The sequence below is a fragment of the Oreochromis aureus genome, linkage group 12 (genome assembly GCF_013358895.1).
Source record: "Oreochromis aureus strain Israel breed Guangdong linkage group 12, ZZ_aureus, whole genome shotgun sequence".
Lineage (NCBI taxonomy): Eukaryota > Metazoa > Chordata > Actinopteri > Cichliformes > Cichlidae > Oreochromis > Oreochromis aureus.
This window is the reverse complement of record NC_052953.1, coordinates 9,106,643-9,132,349: the sequence shown is the minus strand read 5'-3', so window position 1 is coordinate 9,132,349 and position 25,707 is coordinate 9,106,643. Positions and strand designations below refer to the sequence as shown.

Genomic DNA, 25,707 nt, shown 5'->3' with positions numbered 1-25,707 from the left:
ATAGTCCAATAGACAGAGTCTAGGTCTGTTACACTCACAGACTCAAGTTCATGTTGTAGTTGTCTTTTGAAAGAACATTGTAAGTCTATGGGAGATGGGGGATATAATCCTAAAATATTTTTTCCACATTAATCTGCCAGAATACACATTTTGTTTTTATCATCATGGAAATTTTAATTGAATTATTCTGATATTAACTGTGATAGAAATCTCCTTATTCATGAGACTAAGAATCTGTTCTTTAGCCTACTAGCGCATTATTTAAATGGATTACAATTTTTCAGACTAAATTTCAGAAAAGCAATTTGTCTTAACATTGTCAAGTTTGCGTCAAGAAAATTCTGACCTGATTAGCAATTTCTGACTAGGCAGTTGTTTAATTTTGCTCCAAATGCCTCACTAACTAACTGCTGTATCCAAAAAGCTCTTCTCTAAATGCCGTTTAAACGGAAAGCCTAGTTACCTTAATAATAACACCATAATCATCTTGTAGGAACTTAGAAAGAAAAAGACCTTTCCAGCAAGATTTCTCCTGATTTCTTCTTCGGCATATGGGCTGATAAGGTCGCCTTTTGCTTCTTCTTTATGAGAGTGCATCTGCTTAACAGACAGAGACAGAGGAAGCAACGGCAGACTAGATGCCTCTGTCCTCTCGCTAAGCCTTTTGCCTGCTCTAAAATTCACATAGAAGAAGAAGAGGAAAGAGGTTAAAATAAATCAGTCTTCTACAAGGAAGAAAAATGCTAGAAATTGACCCGCTGCCTGTATACAGAGATATACAATAACCAGAGCAGTAAACCCATATTTACTGATACTTACTAAAGACAGAAGTTTAAGTTTAGCAAACTAAATATGTAATAGGGTTAGGTTTGTGAATGATCTACTGTGAGAGCTATTCCCTTTACTATATTTTAGAGGGTGGCAATGTAACCATTTAATCAAAATCATTGGCTTATAAGAGTCGGATATCAGTCCAGTCGTTACTTGAAAACTTGATTTTGTATTAGCGTCAGTGGGTCCATCTATTCAGTGTACTTGTATATAATTATGTGTTAACCATGTCACGCTAACATGGCAAGAAGAAGCAAACTGCAAGCTGTTAGCAGTTTGGAATTACTCCGTGTTTGCTACTCCAACATACATTCATTGTATGTTTGCGGTAGTTTTACTTTTCACCGCAAACTGTGTCAAGATTGTTGACACACCTGAAAACCTTTGTTGATGATACTTATCTTTGTCCATTCTTTTGGTTGCTCTTGCTTTTTTATGTCTAGTTTAACACTCATCATGGTTATTGAACTTTTTTTTTTTTAAGTCAAGCCTGATTATACCTTAAACATAAATTACTAAGAGAAATTCATAGTATATTCCCAATACTAAGGAATAGGAAGCTTATTAACAAAACCAGTACCGGTATTGTTTTCAAAAGCAGAAAAAGTTTGGTTGTTTAGTGAACTCTGAAGCCTCAAATGCAGATTGTTTGTAATTGCAATAATTTACTAACTTTATTAGCTGTGATGGAAGCATACCTGATGTTGTTTTAAAAAAAAGAGAACACCTATACAGTCACTGAATGGTAAAAGTAGCAAAGAAACATACCTTGCTTTATTGGTCATATGCTGTGCTCTTTATAAGTAAGGCCCCAGTCATACAGACCTAGACACTGGTTAGTGACCAGCTGGCACCACAGGTGGTGCGTTGTGAGTGGATACCAGAGGTTACTGGCAACTATTAGCATTAACTGATCGCAAAAAAGTATATGGCAACCTCTTTGTAAATGTTTTGTCCCTAGCAGATTGCCGTGGTTAGCTATCATTTGTACGGATTACTTACCAAGCTGTTGTGAATTTGTGAAAAGTGCAACGGATCCCTGAAACTAAAACAAGTTGCTTTCAAAGTAAAAGTTTTGCTTTTTGAAATGTTTTGGTTATAGGTTGGGGTGCAGCTTTTATTTTGAAAGTGAATGTTTTGTTTCTGCCTTGCATCACACTTTTTAAAATTTCATTACAGATGTAATTCAAGCAAACTAAGGCAAGCATAGAAATCTATTTGCAACCAAAATATCCACAAGGAGGTTTTTGTTTCTACATCCTCTTTGTCAATGATTTCATCCACTGTCAACGAGCAACTCGATGCAACAATTTTCCAACCAGTAGCTTAATACCAGATGGTTGCTAAGTGGTTCCTAGCCCTCTATTACCATTCTGTAGTGTGGTTTATTGACTCCATGCAAACATACTAATAATTGTTTTTTATTCTTTTTTTTTTCTTCTGCAGGTAAACATGAAGATGAGGGAGATTGCAGAAAGGGAGCACAAAGTCAAGCACCATCCACTGGAGTCCCCTAGCCACCAAAAGGTAAAGCCACTCAAAATAGGTTCCTTTATTAGAAACAGTCTCCATGTCTTATCCAGGTGTGTCAAGCAATCACTTGTTTCAAAACAGCAACAGCATCCTTAGCGCTCACATGAATGTTTCTCCCTAATGGCGTTTTGATGTTGTTCTGACCTTCCTCTACTCTTATCTGTTTAAACTGGAAGCAGATCCAATCCTTTTGTCTCTGACCTCTGACGTGTTAATCTTTCTGCTCCTGTTCCTCATCTGTCCCTCCTTCCCCCTTCTCTTATCCCTGCAAACTGGATAGTCTCCCTCCAAATGGTATTGGAAGCTAGTCCCTGTAAGTTGGATGCCAGGCCCCATAACCCCATTTTCTTCCCCCTCTGCCCTTTGCACGCATAGTTCTGTGTTGATGTGTGCGCACACTCCTCCATGGCTCATTCAAGCTCATTACGTGCTACTTGTAGCCAGCCTGTCAGCAGGGGGGAGAAGGCTGACAGCTAGTTTGTTTCTTTTTTCCCCTTGTGGCAAATATGTCACTAAGGTGTAAGGTTATTCTAACCTTTGTGTCCAAACTTTTTTTTTCTAAGCTATGCAATGTGTGCTACCTCATTTCAAGCTCAAGTAGGCCATGTGGATTCTCTGTGCGCAGATGTGTGTGGTATTTGCTTGCCTAGTGAGAATACGAGAAAAATCCATGCCTACACCTCTCCTTTGCTTTGCAGACCCATTACTGGCCACATTCTCTCACTGATCTGCTTTGTCATTCTCTCTCCAGTTTCTCTCTTCCGCTCTCACGCACTGTTTTCCTATATGCCCACAATCTCCTGACAGTATCTCTGCTCTATGTGTATCAGCCTGATGTCATGCACGAGCTGGCCCACTGCATGCTGGGGCCAGAGGAACTCTTCGAAGCGGTACAGTGATCCCTCCTAGTCAGGAGACTCACTAACGTAGAACTTGTCCTGTAGTAAAGCTTCTTGTTTGGTTGTTAGTTTCACCTGTGACTTGTGACAACAACTGCATAGTTTTGTGGAATACCCTCCATGAGCGAGATTAAAGTTCATTTTAAGCTGTTTTACGCTGATTAGAATATTCTTTTGGTTGTGTTGTGTTTTATTTACTCTAAGTACTGCCTAGAATCTCTGGACTTGAATTTGGATTTAAACTATATATATATTTCTGAGAATTCAAGCCATGTTGGATTTTCTGAATTATAATGGAATACATTTTAAATTAATTAGGCAAAGCTATACAGTATAAAGTTGGCTGTTTTGGTGAAGGCTGTTAGTATAACTAAATGTGGAACTATGCTTGAATTTATTATGTGTCATCTCCTGAGTCGAAATTTAATATTATATCTGGAAAAGGTTATGGCTGCAGTTTTGCCCACTAAATTAAGTGGCATTTGCGGAACGTGTACACACATGTGCACATAGGATGATGATGATAACAATAATAATAATGATAATAATAATAATAATCACCTTCCAGTTCTAGTTTTCCCTGTTTTAGTTTGCAGAGTTGCCCTCTTCCTAACGTTGGAGGCAAATGTAGCACTACAAGTTAGTACATTGTACTTAGGCCTTCTGTCAGGTCTGGATGTATGTGATTTCATTTTTAGCTTCTAAAATAGGTGTGCATTTGTCTGTTTCATTTAATTAACTTGTTGCTATTCAATTTCCTCAGCGAGTTCCTGAAACTGAAATGGTTACTTAAAATTACCAGCTTCAAAGAGTAGGCATTCAAATAAATGTGGGAGGCTGAATTTCTGTATTAATGATACGTTTGTTTCCAAACAAGTGGGCCAATGATTAAAGCTGTTGACATTTGGGTCAGCTGGTTCGTGTTACCTGGTTTCACCGGTTTTCACTGCTGGTGGTCCGCTTGTCATTAAAGTCGATGGAAAACTGATCTTTTACTCTGTGCTATTCATGTCACTGCTCTTTAACACTTTCACCTTCATCTTCTCACAGTTAACCAGGTCTCAAGGATTCTCCCTCGACTGGGTGATCATGGTGCCTCTGGGGCTTTTGTCATTCGGAACCATTTTTAACAGACTTCACTAAACGTGCTGTTAATCAATTTAAGAGAAGCCTTTAATTCTTGCTCTCATAACAAATGCCCTTTTACTGTGAAACCACTGGGGAGAACCTTGATCTGATGCTTAAATTAGTTATAACATTAACTGGAAGAAAAATGTATACACTAGATGTTAGTGTGATGTGAAAGAGATTTGTACTGTGATACTAGTCACTCCATGTAGGATGTTTTGTGACGTGCCACTGACTGGTAGTTCCAGGGAGGTGTGTTGTGGCTTTTCTTCTCATAAAACCCTGATTCTCTCCCCCTGGTGGTTAGGTACGGTATCGTCGGGAACATGCTTCCGGTCGTCTGCTGCCCTTCTTTCCATTGCTGGAAGACCTGATGAGGGATGTTTGTGATGGAGCTGCACTGCTCACTGTGGTCCATTACTACTGCCCAGACCTCATGAAGCTGGAAGGTATGATGCTCTTGTCTGTGTGTGTTTTCTTTCTCTGTCTCACGAACACACACACACACACACACACGTTCACTACCTACATCTCACAAATTACTCTCAAATAATATTTTTATATAGGGGCCAGCAGACTTGCTCTACTTACATACTCAATTTAATATCTGTGTGATGCTATTTTTGTCACTTGCTCATACTTACTGTCACTGTCCAGTCAGTGAGACATTTATAGCCATCATGTCATCAAGTTGTCCTGCTCTGACCTGCTCTCTGCACATTTGATTAGATATTTGCCTGAAGGAAGTCCCTTCCATCGCTGATAGCCTGTACAACATCCAGCTCCTCAGAGAATTTGCCAATGAGTACCTGAATAAAAGTTTCTATCTGACAACAGAGGACATGCTCTATTCACCGCCTGTGCTCAAGGTACAAAAAACTGTCAGATATTTGTACTGCAGAGTGAATTTTAAGTATTATAACATGCCATCTGCTCTTTGTGTAGCACAATGTGATGGTGTTCATTGCTGAGCTGTTTTGGTGGTTTGAGACAGTAAAGCCAGAGTTTGTCCAGCCCAGAGACCTCCAGGAGTTTAAAGATGGTAAGTATTACAGTACATGAAGTGAAGATTTTAGTTAATTAGTTACAGTTAATGTTGTCTCATATTAACATTGCCGTGGGTGAGAAATTTAGGTCTTTTTGTTATTGTCACCTAGGACTGGGCAATATGACCCAAAATTCATATCTCGATATTTTTTAGCTGGATGGCGATATAAGATATATATCTCGATATTTTTTTTAAAGCCATAAAGTAAGAACAAAAAGAGAGTTCTTAGTCAAAGCTGTGTCCCAGATGTCACACAGGCACTTTTATTAACATACAGCGTAGATGTACATGAAAAAATTACTCAAAAATAAATTATGAGCATTTATTAAATAATAATGCTCCATAAATAAAAGAAAACAATGTTGTTTTTGTACATAACAAAAAGCTCACAATTGTGCAGTCAGAATGTAAACTAAAAGACACTGAGCATAATAACAAAGACAGATTTCACAGCTGCTCTGTTCCCAACTTCTACTGCGTGACTGACAGCCTTGAGTTTGAAATCCGCTTCGTAACCATGTCTTTTAACAGGTGCCATTTATGGTCCTTATACACACACAATACGGTAATATTACGTTGAAGCACAGTACGTATTACTCCGCGAGGCTCCAGACTACGGTAGCCGTAATGCTCCGACAATCCATCAAGCGGTGCAGCTCCGTAGCTTACCGTAGCTTAGTCGTACTAAAACACTTTTTGACAGATTGCTGAGCGCCGTGTGCCACATAAAATCGGTTCACGTCATCAAGCACATCCAGAATTCATACATAAGGCGCACTGTCAACTTTTGAGAAAATGAAAGCATTTTAGCGTGGTTAGCTCGTTAGCGCGGTTAGCTTGTTAACACGTTGACGCCGTCCAGCCCCATGCACGGGGTGATGCGCGGTAACTCGTTAACAGAGATTTGCCGTGTCTATCTTATCATTGCCTGCAGGTGAAGCGATGGGGGAGGGGGAGTTGTGTTCAGTGAAGGAGAGGCGAGGCCGAGTAACGTTGCGTAGAGACAAAAGTGGACGAAAGAGAGGCAAACTTGCGGCTCCACAAGTATAATTATAACGTAACATATACTATATCGATATAAACGATATTGTCACATCTTATATCTCGTATAAAAATATATCGATATTTTTAAAAAACTCGATATATCGCCCAGTCCTATTGTCACCCAACCTGTACCATCAGGCTAGGGTTATACTCATTAGAACACTATGGCAAATTAGTTTTACTCATATTAAACTATTAAAGCCTATTAGAGAAGGAAGCATGCATATGTGGTGAATTACAATGTAGTCTCTTGTGGTCTCCCATGGTCACAAAAACTGTATGGTACGCTGGTATATCCTGAAATAAAACCTCAGGTCCAACCATACAGAGCATCCTACATGGAGCAACTGATTTTTGGCACCTGTGCTCTGTGTCCTTAGAACTAAAGCTCAGTTGTTTTTCCAAGTTCAAGCTAGTTAGTAATCCTCATCATTAATAGTCAGTTGTCAAGACTTTTGTCCTTGTCCTTTACTCAGCTCGAGCTATAGCTCATCCCAAGAGTGCCCGTCCATCAGTGCCCATCTCCAACGCCACCAAGCGAAGCTTCCTAGCTAGTCCTGGTATGGCCGACAACCAGAGCAGCCCTGAAGTCTGTAACAGGTACTTCCTGCACCCTGAAGACTCTGACCCCCTGTAAGTCTTTTCTCACCTTTCTTCTCATTCCACTTCATCATGATCCCGTCTTCTAAACAGTTACAATAGACCCACAAGGATGGGTAGATATGCAGGGATGGCTGTGTTTCGCTCTCATGTGTCCTTCACATCTAACCCTGTGTCTGATCACTTGTGTTAAGATGACCTTGTGCATGTTGTTGGACCTTGATTGTCTGTTATGTGGTAAAATGCTGGGCTTTTGTAGTGAACATACTTAAATATAATGAGATGTATCAGATTGGTTTAAAGTGTGTTTGGGTCTTATTGTCTGTACGATAAGACCCAAAACACACAAAACTAAGCTGTTCATAAATTTTCTGCCAACCTCTTGTCCTGGTAATAGTGTTTCCATGAAGCTATGCTCTTTTTTTTATTTATTTATTGTATTTTTGGGGGGGGTTGTAGTAAAGGGGGCCCAACTTTCAGTCCTTCACACCCACTTCTGCCCCTGCGACAGAGACAACAAAAGCAACAAGGAGATGATGCAGGTAAGATGAATCTTGATTTTATGTTTTTTAAACATACATGCATTACCTGTATAGTAGGACTTAAAAGTTCAGATTTAAGTCATGCTGATGGCTCCTGTGTATTTCTGGGCAGGTTTGAGAAACCGCTCGAACTCCTTGACTCAGATGGACGGACAACAAGTCAGAGGCTCTGTAGTAGCATGGCCCGACAAGAGGCAGAGGTACTTGGAATAATTGCACTTTTAATCTAAAATAAAAGGCCTTCTTCATACACCTAGTTATGATTAACTTGTTTATGTGACCAGTGTAGGTCTTAAGTGTGTAATTAAGACCCAAATGAATAAAATTCGAAATTCTGTAAGGACTAATTGTATTGTGCATATAGTACAGACTTTACAGCTGAGGATATTCTCATGCTCTCTTTCTGCAGACCAATGTCCACAATGGGCCCTTATATGTTGCACTCAGCCACCGACAGTGATGCAGACATGGCTTCTGGTGACAGTGTTAGTCTGGCTCGCTCAATTAGTAAGGACAGCCTGGCATCCAATGTCATCAATGTCACTCCCAAACACCAGACTTCTGTACACCAGCCATCACGTCCTCCAGTACGTAGAGTCAACGGCCACAGCCTTCTGACTAATGTCAATATGGAGGATGAGGAAGAAACTCTGGTGACCGTAGCCAAGAGCGATGGTCCTGCCGTCTCCAAACGGGTTGAGGGGACACAATCAGCTGCTGTAATTGGACCCAAACCTTCCACTGACTCCAAATCGACACCAGATAGCTTTTACCTTGAACCACTAATGCCTGCCGTGCTCAAAACGGCTAAAGAGAAGTCTGTATGCCTAAACAAGGAGGAGGAGAGTGGTGAAGTTTCCCGGACTGCAGGAAGGGGCTCTTTACGCAGAGAAAATGGATCTACAGCTGCTGTTCGCAGGAAAGCTCCCTCCAATCTGAACCAAACATTTCCTCCTTCAGCTGAGGAAGGCTCCTCAGATGAGCCTGTTCAAAGTCAGGCAGGTCTCAGGCTAACTGTCAGCAGCAGTGTGGAACCTTCCTCCAGGGAGCCAGCTGAGGGTTTCTACTTGCATTCAGATTCTGAAGAACTAAAGCCTGGCAATGGCCAGGACGGTGACCTAGGGGACCTGGATGAGGAGGAAGAGGATTTGGATGAAGCCGCAACCACTAAAGAAACACTCTGGCCCAGGAAAGCCTTCAACGAGGAGGAAGAAGAATCAGCCAAACTCCAAGAGGACATGAATGTGAAAGAGCATGAAGACAAAGATATTAATGGTGGCAGTGGTCGTTCCAGCCCCTGTCTCAGCACACACTCCCAGGCCAGCAGTATGGCCAGTGGCAGCGTGCGCATGACCTCTTTTGCTGAGCGTAAAGCCCAGCAGCAGCGCTTTGGCAGCAACCATGACCTGCGCTCCAGTGCCTCCAGTTCCCAGAGGACCACTCCAGATGGATCAGAGTGCAGCGGCCCCTTGGCTTCCTCATGGAGGATTAAGAGGGACCAGAGCCCCTCTTCTCCCTTGGGAGGATCCACTCGTACAGGCGATGGCAGCGGCGGTGCGAATGTATTGGCTTCTGAACTGGTCCAGCTCAGAATGCAGCTGGAAGAGAAGCGGCGTGCCATTGAGCATCAGAAGAAGAAGATGGAAGTACTGTCAGCGAGACAGAGGCAGAAGCTGGGAAAAGCAGCCTTTCTGCATATAGTAAAGAAAGGTGGAGGAAGGAGTGACACATTACCCAACCCACTTAAAGCTGACATCTCTAAAGATGAGCTCAATGGGGAGAAAGCACCATCAAGTAAAGATGATATGTGTGTTGATACCATGAGAGGGGAAAAGGAAGTGGATGAGACCACCCCGTCTGGTGCCTTAGAAGCAGAAAAGAAAGGGAACGGTGGAAGCTTCTGTCTGGATGAAGATTTGGACCTGAATGAGTGCAGTCGCTCTATCGAGCTGCTAAATGAAGCTATTGGCAGCATCCAGCAACAAATGATGCAGCTTTCACTGCAGCAGGAGATGTTGATGAAACAGAATGTACAGTCCCCACCTGGTGCAGCTCCACCTCCTGCTCTCACCAGCGACAAAAACGGAGATTCCAAGACTGGAGCAGGCTTTCACTTTGTGGAGCATCTTTCTGGCACTAGCACCGCTCCAACCAGGAAACCCCCCAAACTAAGCTCTGGCCGGAGCTCCAGATCCAAACCATCAGAGCTAAAGATGGCCAAGGAGCAGAGCCGCCAGACCACCAGGACCCTCACACCCACCCAGAGTGGATCAGAGACATTGCCACACCCAAAGCATTCAGCTGGGGGCAGGTCCCCCAGGACTGAGCAGCCCGACAGTCCCAGAAACCACACAGTAGTGGAGACAGTTGACAAGCCAGGATCTGGCCACGTTCGGAGTGCCACCTTCCGACTTCACGATGAAGCAAACATTCGCTTGCCGACCAGAGTGGACCTGACATCATTGGCTCCTCCAGAAGTGTCCTTTGATGAGTGCCTGTCCAGCAACACCAGAGAGTCTGAGCTCAACTCTTCAGACGGTTCAGGGAAAGAGAATATACCATCAGATGAGGCGCAACACAACAAAACCCACCTCATTGAGGTTGATCTGTCAGAGCTGAAGGCACCTGAAGAAGAAGAAGAAGAGGGGGCTGCTGAGGACAAAACAGCAGAGAGAGGTGATGGAGAGCAGAAGTCAGTCCTGGGCTTCTTCTTCAAGGTAAAAGTAAATAAAGAACAGTCATCCTCAACTGTCCATTAATTCCCTGATACACTCATTGAATTATAAATGATTAACATAAATAGTTTTTTAAATTGACACACATTTTATAATTTCATATTTTACTGATTAAATTTTTTTATTATTTATTCGTATTTATACTTTGAATTTGTAATTTTTTGCTTGTTTTTGTTTGGCCAAATGGAAAAAGTGACTCTAATTATTAAATAACCAGCTAGATAGATTACATAGGTTTCAGTTTGATGTTTAACCACATTTGTTAATTATTTGCAGATTTAATACATTGTTCTATTAAATTTTTCCATGTTCTAGGATGAGCAGAAAGCGGAGGATGAGCTCGCTAAGAAGAGAGCAGCATTTTTGCTGAAGCAGCAGAAGAAAGCCGAGGAGGCTCGACTACGTAAACAACAGCTAGAGGCCGAATCTGAGCTCAAACGAGATGAAGCCAGGTAAATTATTTTCACACTGACATCGATTTCCAATTTATTTGTTAGGAAAATTACTAAAATTCCAGTGTTTGGTGCCAACACTAGACGGAAAGCCGAGGAGGAGCGTTTGCGTAAAGAGGAAGAGAAGACACGGCGAGAGCTGATAAAGCAAGAGTATCTGCGGAGGAAGCAACAAGAGATGTTTGAGGAACAAGGCCTTGTGAAGCCCAAAACTCCCAAACCGAAGCAGAAGCACAGACCCAAGTCTGTCCTCAGAGAGGAATCCTCCAGCGATAATTTCTCCAAGTGCTCTTCTACACGTAAGACTGTTACATCACCACTTTGACATTTAGCTAAAAATCAGTTTTTCTGTAAATGTCACAGCATGGTGCGCTTCATTTGTTTTTCCAGCTGAGCTGTGGGGTACATTGACTGACTGCGGGCTTTTTTTAAATTTTATTTTATTTTTTACTAATAATTATATCTTCTGCACTTACTGTTTATGACACTGCTATTTAGATTTTTAGAGGATTGAGACATTTTGGTTCTCAGGATGATTTTAAAATGGATTTTGTTCATTTTTTACACAGAGTCTAGAACCAAAACTCAGAAGGTTTGAAGCTGAATGGTTTTTGGAGTGCTTTTATTCAAAATAAAAGACTGAATTACCCAGTAGGTTTTCAGATAAAACTTAACTTAGTTCTCATTTAAAACACTATTGATAGATAGTGATGACAACCTTGAGTTTGGCATACTTTTTTTTTTTTTTTTTTTTTTTTTAAGTTTCTGTCATCCTGATTGGCCGAGTCATTTAATATCACACAGGCCTTTTCCCAAACACTTTAGACTACAGACCACTTTTTGGCAAAGTCCCACGATTTCATTAGGCCACTTAACCCTGATCCCCCCTCTAATGGAGTATGGAGATGGTTAGACCATGGCTCTTGTCCCAAACTACTGAGATCTAGGGAAAAAAAAGCTAAAGAGCTCTTCTCCCTATATCATCTATAAAAGTGTTGTTTTTTACTGAAACAAAGACCTTCTTAGAATCTGGTAATGGACTCATTATTCAGTATTGATAAAATATTGTAATTACATTTAAATAGAAAAAAACCCCCAAACTTTTCCTACATGTTTCAAATGGTCTCCTCTGTCTTACATAGCTGACAACCTGAGTAACGCCCAGTCAGGCTCCAATCTGTCTCTCGCATCTGCCGCTACCAACGAGGCCGACAGTGTAAACTCTGGAGGTGCAGGCTCCCAGCGGTAAATTTCCCAGACTCTTTCTTTCATGTGTTTACTGTTTGTAAGAATTAGTTATATTATGCAAGTTTAGGATTTGCTGTCTATATTCGAATTGTTTTGTTACCCAAGAAGCCCTCTGTCATGATTATTGATCCACCCATTCATGTGCCATTGTGTCCAGCTGTGACTCTGTGGAGTCATTTCCAGGCAGTCGGAACAGTCGAGCAGCAGAGAGAGACTGGGACAACGGCTCCACTGCTTCTTCCATCACTTCCATGGCTGAATATACTGGCAAGTTTTTCTGTGATCTGTGATCAGTCTGTACTATGACTACAAATCTTTTATAGTTATTCATTGATTAGTGATAAACAGATCAATATATCAGTCTCGTGACATTTAAAATGATATGTGAATATCACTGTTTTGGTCACTATATTTTTTTCTGAAAGCAACTGACACCTACTGTAGGTGTCGTATCTGTAGTTAAATTTGTAGTCATCAGACTTGGTCCTCTGTTACATTTTCATGGCTTTTCTTCTGTAGGCCCCAAACTCTTCAAGGAGCCCAGTGCCAAGTCAAACAAGCCAATCATCCATAATGCAATCTCTCACTGCTGCCTGGCTGGCAAAGTCAACGAGCCCCAGAAGAACCAGATCCTAGAGGTTAGTGTGGGGTGGTATCGGCAGAGACATGTAGTACAGTATTTCTAAAGATGCTGGTGGGATTTTGTTTGCTTTTGTTTGTCTGTTTGTTTTTTGGTGTGTGAGGAATGGACAGGAATCTGACTGTAGGGATCTTGTAAAAGCCTTCAGTGACTGGAGTCAGAAAAACTACCTCATATTGAACACCTCTAAGAAGAAGGAAAAGACAGTAGATTTAGGAAGGTTAGGGCTCCCTCTCCAGCCTGTAAAAGTTTGTGGGTTGGACAAAAGGGTTGTAACAAAATATAAATACTTAGGTTTACATCTAGTAATAAACTGGACTGGTCCCTGAATACAGATGAAGTATACAAAAAGGGGAAAAGTTGCCTCTTTTTGTTAAGAAAACTAAGATTTCCTGACATCTGCAGTAAATTGCTGCAAATCTCCTATTAGTCCGAGGCTGGGGAGGCAGCATCAGAAACAAGGATGCAAGAAGACTGGACAAACTAATGAGAAAAGCTGGCTCTGTAATTGGAGCCAGACTGGACACTCTGGGGGAAGTGATGGAAAGATGCACAATAAAGATGTTAGTAGCCATGTTGAACAACTCTGATCACCCACTTTGTGGAACAAAAATACATCAGTACTGGAAGACATCAGACTATTTAGTCTCATACAAATAGCAAATGAGCCATGTCAGACGTATGAATTTCCCTCTGGGATCAATAAAGTTATTCTTATTCTTAACGTGGCTACAAAGAGCAATTCGGTCCTTAACAATCTACTTTTTGTGGTACTAGACGCAAGTTCACTACCTGAGATGTTTGTTAAATGAACTTCTGGAATTTTCTAAGATCAAGTGATCCAAAAGTTCCTGCATTCAGAATATGAAGATTTTGATGTAATTTATACACTCATTTTTCTTAATTTTTCCTTTTGGGATCACAAAAATAACACTGGCACTTCTATCTTGGAAGCATGATCAATTTCTTTTTTAATAATCAGTGACAGCACGTCGTGCAAAAGTTGGTGAATGTTGTGTGTTTAAAGAGTGTCTTAAAAATTACCCAGGAGTTAAATGTACTTGTAACCCCCCTCCCATCCCCTCCCCCACTAGGAGTTGGAGAAGTGTGAGTCCAACCACCTCATGATCCTGTTTCGTGACGGTGGTTGCCAGTTTCGGGCACTCTACTCGTACTTCCCCGACACTGAAGAGATACAAAAGCTGACGGGCACTGGACCCAAGAGCATCAGCAAGAAGATGATTGATAAGCTGTACAAGTACAGCTCGGATCGAAAGCAGTTTACTGTCATCCCTGCCAAGACTGTGTCAGTCAGCGTGGACGCCCTGACCATCCACAACCACCTGTGGCAGGCCAAGAGAAGTGCTGTGCCAAAGAAAAGTGGAAAATAGCAGGCAGGATTTGGAAACACACCTTCATCCACGTCATCCTATCCTCACACTGCTTGTTTTCTGACTGCAATGACGCCCCAAAGCTCGGTATGGAAACCTACACGGGAGAGAGGCCACTATGGACATGCGGTCATCTGTAGGTGGACCGAGGCAGAAACAAAGGTGTGTGTGTGTGTGTCTGTGTGTGTCTGGGGCTTGCGATGTGAGAGGGAATGCCAGCTCAGTTTGCCTGTGATGTCGGTGGGATCTGTTCAGGTTCGTTTTGAGTCCGCCTGATTTCTTTTTCTCTTCTATTTTTTTCAACAACAACCATGGCTCAAGCATGTGGCATTTCCCCCCCTCATATGTGGTGGATGTTCATTTTTACATGAAGTATTTATTAGTTCAGCACTGTCATGGTTGAGAGCTCAGCTGCAGCACTAAAAATCCTTCCTTCTCTCCAGAAATGCCTCTTCTTTTGGACAAATTTGGACACAAAAGGGGGTGGGGACATCGAGGTGGGCTGGGGGGGTTTATGTCGCTCTTTTCAGAAAATCGGAAACAAGGGAACTTTGTACAACCCTTTAGGACTACACTGCTGTCACAACAACAGTTTCTCCCCGTGTGGACTGTCGAATCTGTCGAATCAGGCTGGCATTACCAATTTTGCCTCACCAGGGATCTCCAGAAAACCTGCTGCTCTGAACTGTCTTCTTCTTTAGTCACGGGGGAGCTCCTCGGGTATCCCTCAGACATCCGTTGGCCTTTCACGCATCGTGGTACTATCGTCTATTTATTCAGCCGCTTTTTAAACTAGACGCTGATCGTGTAGCACTGGATATGTGTATTGCAAAGAAAAAAGGCAAAAAAAAATAATGATGGTCATTTTAAACAATTTTATTTGTCAAAACATCCTTTTTGTTTTTTAGGGTGTAACAAGAAGATGAATGATAGGCTTTGGTACAAAAATGATGCTTTTTGATGTTTTGTTTTGGTTTTTTTAACTTTTTTTTTTAATTTATCAATTAAGCAATGTGGAATAGAGTTTAAGCTGATGTTATGTCTTTTCATCATAACAGGAATTCTCTGATGTTTAGAGCTTAGTTGTGTTTTCTCTCTCCACTGGACACTACTTAAACTGTCCTGTACAAAGGTGCACTCATGAACACTTGTCGACGGCTTATTCCATGCAATGTAACTCCCCTCAAAGCCTTTTCTTCCCTCCCCGAGTGTTTCTGTCAGCCTGTCCCATCTTTAATCGCAGCAGCGGCTCGCGCACTCTTGTTGTGAAGAGTACCTCCGCGCTGCCCTGTAACCTGTTCGAATGACAGTATTTGATATATTCACAACGGAGGGGAGGGTCTCTGTGTGTGGGAGGGGTGGTTGGTGGGAGGGAGGGGGGAGCTGTGGTTCAGTTATGTACCAACATTAAAGAACATTCCTCCAAGGTGTTGACGAAACACTGCCACGTTGTCTCTCTTCTTCTCTCTGTCTTTTTCAAAACTCAAAGTGCTTTTTTGTGTGTTTTTTAGAAACCATTTGTTGGCCTCCAGAACAACCCCAAGCGTTGCACGAGCACTTTACTTTCTGCTTGTTGGGGGGGATTTTACTTTTTGAATGGGCATAAAAACTAAGAATTAATAAGACTGCTGTTTGTGCGCTCTGGGAAAATAATGAATATAATTGTGGAAACTAAACCAAACGCTAAGATTTAACACTGACAATTAAAGCCGAAGGGCCGTCACTGACATGATACTACTGCTGTCTCCAAAAAACTGTGGAATACTTGATTTCTCTCTTGCTGCATGGTGTTTTTGGGGAGGTTGGGTGGCAGAGGTGGTCGATCTTTAATTGTACGGTAGTGTATTTTCATGTTACCTAAAAGATTGTACTGGCATTGGTCACCGTATTATTTTTTTTTTGTTACACATGTACTTTTCATCCTTGTTGATTTTTATCTTTGATCCCATGCCATCTATTTATTTTAAAATGGAAGCACTGAAACAGAATAAATTTTCAAGTAAATAAAAGTCACATTTTTCATTTCGATTTTCTCATGGCTTCATTTATCCATTTAGATTCACTGCTTTCTGTTGCTGCTGTTTGACACCACGTTGATTAACAAAACATCACAACTTTTTGTTTGCGATTGTCACACTTTTTTTTTTTTTTTTTTTTCTCAAGGAGCAAGTCTGCATCTTTTCACTGAAACACACTTTTTCCTATTAATGAATGAAAACTAACAAGACAGAAAAAGTGCTCCCAGAATGACAGCTTTCTAATTTAAACAGGACTTTACCTCACTTTAAAAATAATCGGTATTTATCTTGATGCATCTCTTTAGTTCATTCAACATGATTCAGGTTTAAAAAGTAGGAGGGTGGGACTTCTGTCCTGACATCATGAGAGGGGCAAGCAGAAGGAACTCACCAATGGCTGGCAAATAAAGCCCACACTTTTAGTAGAAATTACTCCAACTTCTGCTCAGTAGGGATTAAAGTTTTAGCTCCTTCTCAAAAAGCACCAAAGCAGAACTGCCTCTGCATGAGCACCACTTTGGTGTAAACAAGGTGATGGATGGATGAACCTTTGGGCATGTATATTCAATATTATTCAACATTGTTATGCAGTTGTAGCAAAAGCCTTAGGTCCATTCAAAACTCCACAGCAAGAGCATTCAAATGGACTAGAAAGAGAGAGATTTCCATTTCTCTTCACTAGCTGCCCATTAAATATAGAAATCAATTTAAAATCCTTCTACACATGTACAAAGTCCCGAGTGATCAGCCAGCATCACACTTCGAGAAAGCATATTATCCCCATAAAGTACTTAACTCAGACTTGACTAAGTTTAAAAAAAAAAAACCTAACAACCCAAAACCTCTACTACTAAAGTTCGCCTTAAAATGTTTTTAAATGTTCGATACGGCTGCTGGCAGACCTCCCATGATGCACTAAGGATGTCTTCTAGAATGAACCTACATGTATTTGAGCGCTTGAAAAGAAGGCAACTGTTTGGTCTAAAAAGATGTTTCACCTGTCACCCAAGAGGCCAGTTTTATAACAACTGTAGAGCTCCGTGATAGGACTCGCATCATTGATAATGGCTCACTGAGCCGCAGGATCACCTCAAAGGGACATCCTCACTATGTGTTAAATACCTGAGACTCAAGTTTGTTGGTTTGTTTTAAACTGAAGAAGACTCTTGGATGGATATGAGAGAGAGAGAGAGAGATCTTCATGAACCAAAAAAACATTCAAGTCCAACCTTTTCAACCTTTTTTAATTTTACACATTAGTTTCTGACAGGTTTCTTTCATTACCTACAGCAGCATTTTTTTATGATGTAGAGAAAACAGGCATGTCCTGTTGAAATTGCGATATCTCAGGGGTTAAATTTGCAGTTAAACTACATTACACTGGTTCAGCCCATGTAAGTAAATGGACCTGTATGTAGCCCACAATGAAAATTGACTGTCACATGCTTGAGAACCTACCTATATTCCCCCATACGTTTATATGCCAACGTTACACTGGTCTATGTTCTCCCATAATCTGTGTTGTTGTTCATCATCTTTCTATGCTCTCCTTTTTCCTCCTCTTTCCCCTCACCCCCCCAACCAGATGTGGTATCTTTAGTGCTTTCTCTGTCTGATATTGTGGGATCTTTACTTTGCAATATTAAGTCCCTTGAGTTAAACATTTTTGAATTGGTGCTGTATTGAACTGAAAAGCTGAAGTTCCCTTTAAGTGGTGAAAACATCTTCAGGCCCCCCCACTGTTAAAAACTGTCTCGTGCTTCATCAGCCAACTGGAACAGTGCCTTCAAACGCACAACCATAACCATGGCACACTCTTCTCTGTCATGGCAACTCTGTTTCTTTTCACACCTGTTAGTTCAGGTGATCACGAGACCATCACAATCTGCAAACTCTTGCTCCACAGTCCGAGCTGAAGAACTGCATCCAGCAGGTCACCATGAAGGGTAAGTGCTGCTGGTTTTAATGCTCACACAGAAAGTCATCAAATGTTCAGCTTTAACTAATGTGATCGGTCCGCATCCACACAGTTGTAGCTGGTGGGGTTTTGTTGCTGGCTGTTGTCCACCTGAGCCGTCCTTGTATCAAAGAGGGAACGATCACGATCTGCTTCAACATCCCACCATGTAAGGAATTTTGTTTACTGACCCTTTAATGGTGACCTTTAAAATAGACTTAGACAGCAACATTTTATATACCAGAAATAAAATCAATTAACTTCATACCAAGAATAAAAATGGATTTCTTCTTCATTTAATTTAATTCAATTTAATATGATATAATTTTTTTTTTCATTTAGCTTAGGCTCCAGAGTGGATTTATTCATTTCAGTCTTTATAATCTTCAAATTCTGGTTCCACTGTCACCTTTATAATGCAGAAACTCTGGGCTCACAAACGTGAGTACTGAAGAAAATGCAACTGGACTTAAAGTCGCCTTTTCTGACAAGATGTTTAACCTCTCATCTAATAGACTTCTTCAGCTGTCAAACAACAAGCAGAGAGTGCATGATATTTAACCCTTAGTAGGGGCTTGGAGGTCCTGACCCACTTTTAATCATGTGAACTGTCACATGAGCCAAAGGGACGGCCCTCACTAAGGGTTAAATACCTGAGACTCTCTGCCTGTGGTTTTAAGAAGAAGGCTTTTGGCTGACCTACACAGATATAGATTTAGACATTCTTGTATGAATAAACACATGAACCAAAACCTGCTCACACTGGTTAAAAAAAAAAGTCCAGTCAAATAATTCAAAACTAAAACCGTTTCCTGTATAGTTTAGTTTTACAAGTAAAAAATAGCTTTTCATATAAAAAAGAAAATGACCCCTAAACTCTACCTTTCAGAATTTTTTTATCTCCATTGACCAAAGTTTTCACAATTACATGTTTTTTAAGTTCTTCAGAGGATTCCGATGATTTCATTGTCTTTTATCCCTTTATATAATCCCAGACTGAGTCTATGACGTTGAGGGTTCTGGGGTCATTGGCACAAGTCTGATTTCAATTCTGCAGGGTTTTATTTTCTGTTATTACCTGATCTTACTACAGTTTAATAACAATTTAATGCTCAACATGATCAAACCCCAGTTAATGATACCTGCTGACTTGTAATACTGTAGGTACTGCACGTTTTGCTCTGGTCACACATTTGTCAACCACTAGGGGGAAGCAAAGGCAACAAAATGGTCTTTTAAGAAGTTTGCATATCTGCAGGATGCTTTGATTTTATAGTTTCACTGCATGTTTTCTCCTTTGAGCTCATTTGTTGGTTCAGACTTAATTAGCAAAAGGATGAAAATGTAAGTATGTGCAGCTGAGTTTGTGTTTGACTCCTCTAAAAACACTTCTGCCCACTTAGACTTTGAACCTGGTTCCTCGTCTCTGTTGATGGTCCTGAAGGATGTCGGAGAGATCAACTCCACGGTGCTGCAGAGTGAGAACCTCACTTCTATCACCAGGCTCACAATCAACAATGCAGGTGTCACGAGAATCGCTGGAAAAGCCTTCAGCTCATTTACCAATCTTAAGTATCTCAGCTTGGAGCTAAACAATCTGTCGCAGATTAATTCAAACTGGTTTAAAGAGCCCGCCGCCCTGAGTGAGATCATCCTTACAGGAAATCACATTGAAGTCTTGAGTGAGTCCACGCTCGGACAGTTTGCTAACCTCACAAGCCTCAGGCTGAATAAAAACATGCTCAGGAATATTGAGCAGAATAGTTTCAGTTTCCAGGCCGCCTTGGCTGAGTTAGACTTGTCCAAGAACAAGTTGACTTGGGTCTCACCACAAGCCTTCAGATCTCTGACCTCCACCAAGATCAGATTAGGTGGGAACCCTTGGGACTGTTCGTGTGAAGCTGAAGACTTTGTCGCCTTTGTGAAAGGTTTGAGAAAAGTGAGATGAACTACATTATTAATGTGGTTTTATAAAAAAATAGAAATCTAAAGCTGCTTCTCCCCTCAGCTCTACAAAGCAGATCTCAGCTGGAAAACGAGATGGACGTGACCTGTGAGAGTCCTCCATCCCTGAGGGGTCAGCTGGTGTGGAACGTATCGGTATGCGCGACATCACCATCAATAACATCGTCAGTGGGCCCTTCATCCACTGGTACAGCTGTTTCTTCTTGCCTAATTATTTGTTTTATTAAAGTCTACAAGTCTAAAATTATGAGTTGTTTAATTAAATAACTGCCATGTAGTATCTACTTTTTTACCTGCAGTAAAAGTGGTGACAACCTCTCCATCACCAACATCAGAGACAGAAACCTCTGTCAAACCCAAACCCACTATAAGCTCTTCTCACACTGGTACGTGAAGCTTTTTTTCTTTTCCCAGTTTCCGTTAGATGTTTAAAATTCTTTGCATTTTAAATTTGTGCGTGCTTGTGTTCTCTCCACTGACAGTTCCATCATTAGAAACATCTGTCCACCCTAAGCCCACTTATGCACACACACCTGGCCCTGCATCCACTGGTACATGTGCTGCTTTTTTTCATAAAAATTCGAGATCCTCACAGAAATATTTCCACCCCTTTTTTAAAAAATAGCAATGCTTCTCTCTGTTTTTCCTACAGTAAAAGTGGAAACTCCTTCATCACGACCAACATCAAACTCAGGCACTTCTGTTACACACAAACCCACTGATGTAGCCACAATGAGCTCTTCCCACACTAGTACATGTGGCTGATCAGTTCAGTGAAATTCTTTACATTTTGTGCATACTAGTAACTGGCACTTATTTTTTCTATTTTTGCCTGCAGTAAAAGTGGTGACAACCACTCCATCACGCCCAACATCAGACACTTCTTTCATAGCCTCATCCACTGATGTACCTGCAATAAGCTCTTCCCACACTGGTACATGTGGCTATTCGTTTTCTGAAATTCTTTTCATTTTAAATTGTGTCTCACTTGTTTTTTCATTTGTAACACTTGAAAAGAGTATTGTCATATCTTTACCTAAATAACCAAGACTTAGTATTTGTATTTTTACCTGCAGTAAAAGTGGTGACGACCCCTCCACCACGTCCAACGTCAAACTCAGATACTTCCTTTAAACCCACATCCACTGATACAACCACAATAGGCTCTTCTCACACTGGTACATGAAGTTTTTTTCTTTTCCTAGTTTCCATTAGATGTTTGAAATTCTTTGCATTTTAAATTTGTGCATGTGTTTGTTCTCTGTAGTTACAGATTCATCATTAAAAACATCTGTCCACCCTAAGCCCACTTATGCATACACATCTGGCCCTGCATCCACTGGTACATGTGCTGCTTTTTTCATACAAATTCAAAATTCTGACAGAAATATTTTCACCCCCCCCCCCTTTTTAAAAAAAACAAAAAAACAATGCTTCTCTCTGTTTTTCCTACAGTAAAAGTGGAAACTCCTTCATCAAGACCAACATCAAACTCACACAAACCCACTGATATACCCACAACAAGCTCTTACACCAGTACATGTGGCTAATTAAATTTCGTGAAATTCTTTACATTTCAGTGTGTGCATACTATTAACTGGTACTTAGTATTTCTATTGTTACCCGCAGTAAAAGTGGTCACAACCCCCCCATCACGCCCAACCTCAAACTCAGGCACTTCTTTCATAGCCTCATCCACTGATGCATCCACAATAAGCTCTTCTCAAACTGGTATATTGGTTTTTTTTTCTTCGTTTCCCAGTTTCCATTAGAAATATGAAATTCTCTACATTTTAAATTTGTGCGTATTTATGTCTCGGCTGTTCTCTCTAGTGACAGTTTCATCATTAGAGACCTCTGTCCAGCCTAAGCCTACCTATGTACATACACCTGGCCGTGCATCCACTGGTACATGTGCTTCTTTTTGTTTGATTGAAATTCACCATTATGACAGGAATACTCTTATCTCTCTAAAACATTAGCAATCAGTGTCTCTGTTTTTCCTGCAGTAAAAGTGGAAACTCCTTCACGACCAACATCAAAGTCAGAAACCAAACCCACAAGCTCTTCTCACACTGGTACATATGGCTTTTCCTTTCTTTTGTTTCTATTTCAATTATCTAAACTTGTAAATATACCCCTCCCACCACCACCACCACCACCACCACACACACACTTTTTTCTCTCTCTACTAGATCTACTACTAGATCCAAGATCCTGAACTCATACCACTCACTGACCACATGATTAGGTACACCTGCTCAACTGCTTATTAACACAAATATCTAATCAGCCAATTACATGGCAGCAACTCAATGCATTTATGCATGCAGACATGGACTATTTCTTTGTGTCAGAGTATCTCTGAATGCACAATACATCAAATCGTGAAGCAGAAAAGCACATCAGGTGCTTCTCATGTCAAATATGAACAGGGAGCTGATACTACAATTCTGCTCTCCAAAATTGGACAACAGAAATTTTGCCTGGTCTGATAAATCTTGATTTCTGCTGCGGCATTTGAATGATAGGGTCAGAGTTTGGTCTAAACATGAAACCACGGATCCATCCTTCCTTGTATCAGTGAGTCACGCTGTTGCTGTTAAATACTGTTGGGGATATTTTCTTGGCACACTCTGGCCGCTTAGTATCAACTGAGCATTGTTTAAATAGAGTAGAACCCCTTAATTTTCTGATGTCTCCTCCTGGCAGGATGACACGTCATGTCACAAAGCTCAAATCATCTCAGACTGGTTTCTTGAACATGTCGACTCAAACGGCCTCCACAGTCATCAGGTCTTGTCATCATCTCAATATAAACCAAAATCTCTGAGTAATGTTTCCAGCACCTTACTGCATCTTTGTGATGAAGAATTAAGGCAGTTTGGAAGGCAAAGAGAGCGTCTCTAACTTTGACAGCATCAAATCTGTGACACAGAATAGCTCTGAATCACTGATTACAAATATTCCTAAGGTTTTTCTTTTTGCTTTTGTCTATTATTTTGCTATGAAAAAAATAATTTTATATTAGTTTTTTATATCAGTTTGACAGAATCTACCATAAACACATTGGGGAAAATCGGCACACACCCTTAGTATGAGTCATCCTGAAACTGTGGATGTTATTGACCTGCAGATGGCGCCAGAGTAACACCATTAATCTGACCATAACCCAGCGGTCCTGAACTGTATCTAACTGTCAAAGCATTTTGCACAATTATTGATTTTAAGAAGTGAAAACATTCTGCATTTTACAACACTGAGGACTCTCTAGTTTGTTTCTTATTCTCCTCAGAATCTTCTGAGACGTCACCTCTGGTAAGGACAGAAACCTCAGCCCACGCCGAACTCACAAACTCATCCACAACAGCTTCTGAACCTGCTGGAGTGACAGGTACATTGGATTCTTCTCAAAATGTTTGTCATCTGAATTCTGAAATACTAATGCATGAAATCTGTGCTGTTTTTTTTCTTTGGCCAGTTCCATCACAACCACCATCAGATACTAACATTGTCCGTGCACTCATTGCTGTGATTGGTATGTTTCTACTGTATATTTCTGTTTGATTGAATTGAAAATACATACGTAGCTAAAATAGTCTTTGTGTTTACCTGGCCCTATCTACAGTGGTCCTCTGTGTGCTGCTGTTTGTGGTGTATTTCCTTGCTGTGCGGCGCCGAAGGAAACACAACAAAAAAAGTGTGACACCTGGGCATCCGAGAGAAGACAAAAAACAGCTGGAAGAAGAAAGCAGATCAAGTCATGACTCTCTAAGATCCTCTGAGAACAAAGATGCAGAGATGGCTCGGATAACATCCTTTACTGGAATCAGAGCAAAGTCAGCAAATGCTGTAATCCTCATGTCTCCTTTTTGTGCATCTGGGAAGAATCCTGTGACTTTGCATACTGAGACAGAGGCTCAAGCAAAAGTCACTGAAAACCCAGCTGAGGGAAAGCAGAAGCTGGTGAATGAAACTGAAGCCACAGGAGCAGCAAGGGGATTTCAGACAGAAAATCCCACAAACACCACAGACGCAATCAAGGAGAATGAAAAACCAGCCAATCCTGGTACAAATCTAGATAAAAACCCTGAATGTGTTCCTGTCAGCACTGACATGGTACCTTATCTGAGCATCGGCACAGACCAGAACAAATCACTTCCTGCTGAAGAGTCTGCTGAAGGTCCTGGTCTAAGATCAAAGGGCAGCAAAATTATCAAGAGGATCTCTACCTGGCCCCCCGCTGCAGCTCAGTGGCAGGAAAGATGCAAAAGAAAAGCAGAAGATGAGGAGGACGGTGATGACGTGACTGTTTGGAGACAAAACGTAACAAAGAAGTTTTCAGATGAAATAAAGAAGACTGTAAATGATAGAGGCCATCCCTTCAGTTTTGATGGGGACAAAGAGAAAGATGAAACTATGAAAAATCAAATGGGGGCTCTCATGGACCTGAGACACTCGCAGTCCTTAAAACCAATTGAAGAGGAACACCTGAAGAAAGAGGGGATGGCAATGGGTGATACTACCACTGTAACACAAACGACTGCAGAAAACCGAAATGCGAATCAAGAAAACCTCCATCAGAATCGACATCAGACATCTGGAAAAAGCTCAGCACACAACATCAAGAGCAGCAAGGAGGACGATCAGAGGAAGGAATCGAAACGAGCTGTGCACAGCAGGCAGAGGGCAGAAAACAGGGCGTCCAGCTCGAAGGCTCCCTCTGGTGGTACGTCACCTGATGATGAAACGCTGCTGTCTGGGAACGACTACGCCTTCATGAACCTGCTGCATGAAGTCGTTCAGAACAATGGCCGTTGGACCAGACAGAGGTGGAAGCAGACACATGCCAACAAGCAGCGGCGTTAGAAGAGAGCTGGCAGAGGAGATCATCATGGCTATTCAATCACTCTTCAAGTAAAATGAAATTCTCACTTGATTCTTACAGTAAGTGTAACTTGAAAGTTTGCTGTATTGGCACATGACAGTCCAGCCTCTGCCTCTTAATGCATTAAATATGACGACTGGCTGAATTTAACCCATTTTCCACCAGCCTCAAACCCAGCAATCTTTCTAATGGCCAGCAGAGGGCAACTCTTGAAATCAGATTGCATAGAAGTCTACTTAAAGGGCAGATTTTCCAAACTAGTGCTCATAATTGTGATTAGAGTTGAAAAAAAGCTTTGAGGCTCAGTCAGTGAATTTGAATTTAAATATCAGCGCAATTAGCACTAAATTGCATGTTGCAATCGTTAGTAAATCATTTTGCATGTCTGATTTAAATATTCTCCTCCCTGTATTTTACTTTGCTCTCCTTTTATGCAATGTGTTAGCAAATTTGGCCCTGCTCACTTGATTTATTAAATTTCCGAGTTTATGGTTTCAATTTCTTGTTTCAACCTTAATTTAATACATAATTTTTGTCCAAAAAATGATAGCGTCACTTATAATGTAATACAGAATAATAAAGACATTTTAGGGTGAAGCTAATTTTCATCGCTTACTTTATCGTTGAACGTGTACAAATATGGAAATGTAAATAAAAGAGCAAAAGAAAAAAAATATTTAATTTGAGCTAGCAACATACTTTAACAAAAAAAAGATGTTAACGAAAAAACGAAGTTTTGTTTGATAACTCTCGGCACACATCAGAAGACTCTTAGCTCACACACATAA

General features: G+C 41.0%; 2 protein-coding genes across 4 annotated transcripts in view; both read left to right on the top strand.

Annotated features, from left to right (window-relative positions):
- The window catches only part of camsap1b (calmodulin regulated spectrin-associated protein 1b), a 30,910-nt gene extending 14,791 nt beyond the window's left edge, over positions 1-16,119 (top strand). Inside the window, exons 5-18 of one of the 2 annotated variants that reach the window (XM_039620819.1) lie at positions 2,278-2,358; positions 4,699-4,840; positions 5,121-5,260; positions 5,337-5,433; positions 6,960-7,083; positions 7,543-7,625; positions 7,738-7,825; positions 8,035-10,342; positions 10,676-10,812; positions 10,897-11,111; positions 11,955-12,057; positions 12,218-12,327; positions 12,580-12,698; positions 13,795-16,119. In XM_039620819.1, the coding sequence (XP_039476753.1) occupies positions 2,278-2,358; positions 4,699-4,840; positions 5,121-5,260; positions 5,337-5,433; positions 6,960-7,083; positions 7,543-7,625; positions 7,738-7,825; positions 8,035-10,342; positions 10,676-10,812; positions 10,897-11,111; positions 11,955-12,057; positions 12,218-12,327; positions 12,580-12,698; positions 13,795-14,091 (4,044 nt within the window). In that variant the 3' untranslated portion in view covers positions 14,092-16,119. Of the gene's footprint in view, positions 1-2,277; positions 2,359-4,698; positions 4,841-5,120; positions 5,261-5,336; positions 5,434-6,959; positions 7,117-7,542; positions 7,626-7,737; positions 7,826-8,034; positions 10,343-10,675; positions 10,813-10,896; positions 11,112-11,954; positions 12,058-12,217; positions 12,328-12,579; positions 12,699-13,794 lie in introns of both variants that reach the window. The other variant, XM_031747228.2, reaches the window with a different exon arrangement.
- Positions 16,120-17,985: 1,866 nt separating this feature from the next.
- On the top strand, positions 17,986-25,467 carry LOC120443068 (mucin-5AC-like). 2 transcript variants are annotated; one of them, XM_039620786.1, is made up of 17 exons: positions 17,986-18,055; positions 18,140-18,235; positions 19,470-19,994; positions 20,075-20,218; positions 20,331-20,417; positions 20,514-20,582; positions 20,684-20,725; positions 20,870-20,965; positions 21,108-21,209; positions 21,299-21,373; positions 21,487-21,567; positions 21,661-21,762; positions 21,865-21,939; positions 22,041-22,109; positions 23,327-23,425; positions 23,513-23,569; positions 23,660-25,467. In XM_039620786.1, exons 1-17 carry the CDS (start codon positions 18,049-18,051, stop codon positions 24,898-24,900), a joined length of 2,967 nt encoding a protein of 988 aa, XP_039476720.1. In that variant the 5' UTR covers positions 17,986-18,048; the 3' UTR covers positions 24,901-25,467. The 2 variants fall into 2 exon arrangements, with proteins under 2 accessions (XP_039476720.1, XP_039476721.1); XM_039620787.1 differs by lacking the exons at positions 20,514-20,582; positions 20,684-20,725; positions 20,870-20,965; ... (1 more) ...; positions 21,299-21,373; positions 21,487-21,567.
- The last annotated feature ends 240 nt before the right edge of the window (positions 25,468-25,707 follow it).